General features: G+C 33.4%; 1 protein-coding gene across 1 annotated transcript; it reads left to right on the forward strand.

Annotated features, from left to right (window-relative positions):
- Positions 1 to 1,832: 1,832 nt before the first annotated feature.
- Positions 1,833 to 6,240, forward strand: LOC107848475 (60S ribosomal protein L30). The gene is made up of 5 exons (XM_016693246.2): positions 1,833 to 1,990; positions 2,123 to 2,228; positions 4,707 to 4,808; positions 5,766 to 5,834; positions 5,924 to 6,240. The coding sequence occupies exons 1-5, from the start codon at positions 1,970 to 1,972 to the stop codon at positions 5,962 to 5,964; spliced, it is 339 nt and encodes a 112-aa protein (XP_016548732.1). The 5' UTR covers positions 1,833 to 1,969; the 3' UTR covers positions 5,965 to 6,240.
- Positions 6,241 to 6,776: the final 536 nt, after the last annotated feature.

Here is a 6,776-nt window from a genome sequence, read left to right on the forward strand (position 1 = left end):
TATATATATATATATATATATATATATTTTATACATATACATATTTGATAGAACTATACAATTTTTATACATATATATTATATAGATGCATATTCTATATAATAATTATATCGTTTTATATAATTATATCTAATTATTGTTTCTAAACAATTAAAAAAATAGAATATTTTTTCGGTTAAAAAATTTATAGGAAAAGAAAACTGAAATATTTTTAAAAGGATCGAATGACCCAAGTTGAAAACTGTATCAGTATTGTATATGAACTGTATTTGAACTACGTGAGCCAAAATGACCCAAATTAATAAATGATTATAAAGTGAAAATAGTATATCTAACTAACCACATTTTGGAAAAATATCAAACTTGAGCTATTTGTTTTAAAAGGTGTTATAGAGTGTCCTTTTCCCTTTTAAAATAACAAAGGGCCCATAATACGTTGCTCTTGCAAAACAAATCTTATTCTTCAAACTTCACCATGGTCATTTTTTTTTAGCATAACTAAACTTTTCCTGCTATGTTTGGAGTTTGAGAAAGAGCCAAATCAAAAGGATTTATTGTATGCAATCTTACTTTGTATTTTTGCGAGAAATTTATTTCAGCCTTAGTAATTGAAAATTAATCATTCGTATATTTTACCAGTCTATTATAAAATTTGAAACTTCAGAACAATGATTAAGCTTACATAATGAAAACCAAAAAAATGCCTGATTAATGCGATTTCAAACAAATATTCTTGAAATTGGGTTGATTTCACTTCCAAGAACTAACAATAATTGGGCCACAGGATTGGGCCTTAGTTCAAATCCCCCCACCCCACGAAACCAAATTGCTCATAGCATGTTGCTCTTGCAAATCCTTAATTATCATTCTCCAAAGTTTACTAATAGTTGTTTTGGAGCCTTAACCAAAAATGACAGCTCGGTGCATTAAATTCTCATTATGCACAATATTTAAAAAAGAATTGGATCATAAAAATCTATTATACATAATCTTATTCTGCAGCTGTGCAAGATGTTATTTTTAGCCTTAGCAATTGAAAAGTAATCACTTATAAATCAATTTGAGACCTCAGAATATAACTATTTTTTTTTTCAAATAAATAAGAATGAATAATGGCTACCGAACACTATTTCAACCAAACAATTCAACCAAATATTCTTAAAATGGGTTGATTGCATATCATACAACAACAACATACTCAATGTATTCCTACAAAGTAGAGTCTGAGCAGGGTAAAGTGTACGCAATCCATACCACCACTTCAGATGAAGTTTGGAGGCTGTTTCCAAGTTTGATTGCATAATATGAACTAATAAAATTGCGAAAAATAACATAAACGTACACCTTAACTTAATATATTTACACAAATCCCCACCTTACAAAATAATTATAAAAATCTCAACAAATTATGTATCTTCGTTTGATGTATCGGGAGCTAATTATGTATTTCGATTGATCCAAAATCGAAAAAAATATATTGGGAGCTAATTATGTCTCTTTAATTATGTATCTTGATAGATCTAAAATCAGAAAAATATATTGAATCTAATTATGTATCTTTCCAAAGGAAAAAATGTATGTTCGTTGGATGTATTATGTATTTCGACAGATTCAAAATTGAAAATTTTTTTATCAGGAACTCATTATATATCTTTGTTGGATCTATCAGGGCAGAGCGAAAATCGGAATTTTCTATAATTAGGCAAAATATCAGAATTTTCAGTAATTAAACTCCAAACTATGAGAATTTATATTGTTCTTACAAAAAATTGGGCCTTAGTTCGAACCCCCGAATTGGGCCTTTACCCCCCACCCCACCCCAAACAATAAAGGCCCATAATTCATTTACCCCAGGTTCAAAAACCCTAATCTCATTCATCAATCCTCACTCGGTAGTGCTGCTCTATACTTCCATTATTATTATTAGCCAAAAAACCAAAACCGCCGCATTCCCACTAGCAGAGCCACCATGGTTGCCGCCAAGAAAACCGTAAAATCAAAATCCTCTCTTTATTAATCTCTGCATATAATTTTTTTTTGATTTAACAATTAAATCAAGAAAATGCATTTTTTTTTTTAATATTAAAGATATTTTTTTTTTTTTTTGTTTTTGGGAATGCAGAAGAAGACCCATGAGAGCATTAACAATAGGTTGGCTCTGGTGATGAAGAGTGGAAAATATACTTTGGGTTATAAGACTGTTCTTAAGACCCTTAGGAACTCTAAAGGTCAGTTCTTTTTTAGTTAAGTTTGTTGTTTTTGTTTTGCATTTAAATGTAATAATTGTATGTTTATGATTAATAAAGTAGAACAACAACTAGATTCCCAGTGTAATGGTACAAGTGACCTTATTATGCATTGTTGTAGATGGTCAAACATGGTTATGTTTGCATTTTAAAAGCAGAGTTTAAGTGTTGTGCACGGTCAGTGTACAAAATATTTTACACTATAGCAGGTTACCCAATATTTTGCATAAAAATTGAAAAAAGAAAAAATTGGTCAACCTGCAACAGCAGGTAAGTTTACCTGTTAGTGTAGAATATTTTGTATACCGATGGTGCACAAAACTTAAACTCTTTAAACTATGTCAAGTGATGCAGCTGGTGAATTTATGTTAAATGTTTGATCAAGGTTGTGTTAAAAAGTTGATCTTTTGCTCATTATTGTGCATAGCTATAGTCGTAGATCTTTTCATTTGATGTCAAGCCATGCAGTTGGTATATGTAAAAATGTTCGATCAAACCAACAGAATGCTTGAGTGTAATTTGTGTGCGTGTGTGTGTGGGTGTTGGGGGGGGGGGGTTAGGGTTTACACAAGACCAGTGGTGAAGCTAGAATTTTCACCAAGGGGGTTCGTGCAAAATGGCCGAAGGGGGTTCAACATTAACTATGTATACATAAAAAATAATTTTAACCATTTGTAAATAGTATAATTTTCCGCCGAAGGGGGTTCATACAATATGTGCACAGTAGATGATCAATTAGGTACTGTGTGAATAGGAGGCTCTGGTAGCCATAAGGTGGCTCCACCCCTTATTTAACCATGCATAGCTGTGTGGATAATACCCCCCTAGCCATAAGGTGGTGCCACCCCTGCATAGGACCTTTGTGAGGATGTAGGCTGTTTTCAATATATCCTAGACTTAAAGGAGGTGAAAGCAAAGATAGATTGGAAGGAAAATAACGACTACAAAATAGCAAGATTGATACAAGAAAAACAAGGAACTCACGAAGTGACTCAAAACAGTCCACAAACACCTCTCTCGGATTCACAACACAACACTAGAATGAGAAGATAACAAGGTGTTTGACGCCTATTTCAGCCAACCCAAACTAGCTTAACAACACATAAAATGAAGAACAAGAAGGCAACAATTTCGTCCAACAAGAACAAACACAAACCGAGAGTAGAGAACAAGAACAACACAACAAGTTTGCAAGAATGAAAAGGATAAATAGTGAGACAAAGATTATTACAAGATTAAGAACCAAGTGTATTTCAATACTAACCCCTAATGAATGTAATAATCAACACCACACTCTTACGGTGACCGCCAAGGGAACCAACGCACCTCAAGATCCACCGTTTCCAAGCAAAGGTCAGTGTTGGCTTTTCCAAGTCCTAAACTACAATGGCTATTCCAAGCCCTAACTAAGACTAAACTAAGGTGTTCTACTCTCAAAGAGAGGACTTTCAATGTTTCAATATTTCATCATTCATCAACTAAAGAGAAAACACCTAAAATGTACTACTTATAGTATATTACAAAAGGAGACAAAAAGACCACACTACCCTTAATGACCAAGGGTGGCCTTGGTCTGTTGGAAGACAATATGAATTGTCCAAAATGTAAGCTTGTGGTTCTTGGGTTACCATCAATGTAAGCTTCCAAGCAACCTTCCGTACACGGGATTGCTTTAAGTCATGCTCAAAACGGGCCTTCCTTGCATATCCTTGTGCTCTCGGTGCGACCAAGTCTTGAGCCTTTAGGTGTTGGCCTCCAAAAATGTCATCAAAAGCTAAGGCGGCCATTTGACTTGTATCAAAGCTGAACAAAGCAAAATAAGCTACATACAATAGTAAAAATTGATCAATAAGGTACTGTGTGAATACTAATTAATATTGATCTCTGGTAGATTATTATGCATAGTTGTAGATGGTCAACCGTGAACTTTGTTTGGTTTTTCATTGTATGTTAAGCCACGCAGCTGGTAAAGATATGTTAATGTTTGATTGAAGTAGTGTTAGAAAGCTCATCTTTAGCAGATTATTATGCACAGTAGATGATCAAACATGGGTTTTGTTTGACAAGAAATGTCATTCTGATTTAAATTTTTTCTAGGTATATATTCTCTGTATTCTTTCTCTCTCTCTTTTTTTTTTTTTTTTAAATTGAATATATCCTATGTATTCTTGCTGGTTGTAGTTCAAAACTCTTTTAGGTTAGTAAACTATGCGGTAAATGTTTAATGAGAAATTTTAACTTTGTTGCCATGGCTATGTTGATTAAAATTAAATATTGAGAATGATGGCATTATATATCTTCAAAATGTGTTTGTTTTCTGGCATCTTAGAGATTGATCTTTACAAGTTGAACGGGAAAAATGTTATTGTTGTCGCTGATTATGGATATGTACTGTTATGAGAAAGTTGTATTGACTGTGATGTAGCTTGAGTTTCTAAGTTTTGCTTTGGCAAATTACAGGAAAACTTATCATCATTGCCAACAACTGCCCTCCACTCAGGAAGTCCGAGATAGAGTATTACGCTATGTTGGCAAAGGTTGGAGTCCACCACTACAATGGAAGTAAGTACATCTCTTGTGTGTATGAACTGTAAGATTTAGATGTCTGAACCTTTTTCTTGTGCTTTCATAACATTCTTTATCTTGGAATCTGAATTATGTTACTTTGATTTTCAGTACCTTTTGTTTGTTCGAACTGTTGGAAATGTTCTATGAAAGTTCCATTTGATGACTGCTTTGTATTAACAAATTCCTCATAAATTCATTGACTATACAAGATTTATAAAGCACAGTTCCTAAGTTTAAGTGATGGTTGGATCATTTTTGTTGAACCATAACTAAGCCTGAGCAGCTAAGGGTGTACAATGCAACAAAAGAGGTTGATTTTGGAGATAGCTATTTGACCAGTGTGGTGAGAGCATAAAGTATAAATGTTTTCGTCAGTGACTAACATCTTCATAAGAGTTACCTATATGCATTAGAAGAGTATCTGCGTTTGTTTGAGCTCTTGTCCATGTACATTTAGTCCAGAATCAGTTAGTTAAACGATAATGACGCGGCAAACAATGTGTGGCTTCCAGCATATCACATGTTTGAACCTTGCCCTGCACAACCTCCTTTTCCTTTAGTCATTACTCTTGTATGTGATGATCTTTGGATTGGTAATATTGTACAACTACGCTTCAGTCCCAAACACGTTGGAGTCGGTTTATATGAGTTCCCATTGCTTCTTTTAAGCTCAACTCATGGCAACCCTCATATTAAATAAAATAAAATAGAAGTCATTATCAGTTCCTTCTCTTTCAGTCATAACTCATGTATCTGGTGATCTTTGGATTGATGGTATCATACAACAACTATGCGTCAGTCTTGAAAAAAAGTTGTGGTCCACTATATGCACCTACAAATACTGTTATCATTTAAGATTAACACATATCATGATCATACCAAACAAAGTAAAACTGAAACACACATGAAGTTTCTGAAAATATTTGCTGACATATCTATATCTTGTTTCAGACAATGTAGATTTGGGGACGGCTTGTGGTAAATACTACAGGGTCTGTTGCCTCAGCATCATCGATCCAGGTAAAATTCTGGCCCAAGTCGATTTACTGTTGGTTGAGTATCCTTAATAGTGTTTTGCTGATTGTAGTATTTTTCAAAAAAATCTTCAGGTGATTCGGACATCATTAAGAGCATGCCTGGTGATCAGTGAGGATGCAATGCCATTCTAAATCTTGGAAAATTGTTCCATTTTGTTTTTCTATGAGAAGAATAGCTAGTGTAGATGATCATTTTACTTTATTGTGGTGACTAGCAAGATAATTTTGATGTTATTGGTATCAATTTTTTCTGTCTTGAGCTAGTGATTTTATTTTAATGGACAGTGATTTGTTGTGTTATGTTTTTAAGTTCTGAGTTAGTGTTTGAATGCACCAAGTTGAATCCTATACAAAACCAGTTGCACAGCCTTGAAATTTGGCTGGTCAAATCTTGTTTGGAGTTAGGTACATTTTATTGTTGTATGTATGATGCAAAAATGTTTTGGATAGTGGATATATATATATTAGTTAATGATTTTCCAGCTAAGGTGATTTGAACTATTTATGCATATCTAAATGAATTAGTACGTTTTTTCTATTTGCACAGTATTTGACCAAATGGTCGGGTTCAAGGTTCTAAAGTCTTAGAATCAATCTCTTATGGAGTTGTCGCAAGTATTAATAATGCTGGTATTAGTTATGTCAACATTATTTCTTACATAGTGTTTAGTTTAATGTATTAAAAGTGATATATATTACATAATTTTTATAAGAAAATGTTTGTTTGTCGAAATGCCCTTCTTGTTAGTACCTTTAAAGCTAGAAGGAAGTAGAAGCTTCATTGATGGAATTTTGGTCGGAAAAAAGAGGAAGAAATCGAAAAACAAGAATAATCAAAAGGTGACTAAAATATAGGAAGTAAATCGCCCCTTTTTTTCATGGAAAGTAGAGAGTGTGGGAGGCAGCTTTTTTTTACAATCAACGA

Source organism: Capsicum annuum, chromosome 11 (assembly GCF_002878395.1).
Source record: "Capsicum annuum cultivar UCD-10X-F1 chromosome 11, UCD10Xv1.1, whole genome shotgun sequence".
Classification (NCBI taxonomy): Eukaryota; Viridiplantae; Streptophyta; class Magnoliopsida; order Solanales; family Solanaceae; genus Capsicum; species Capsicum annuum.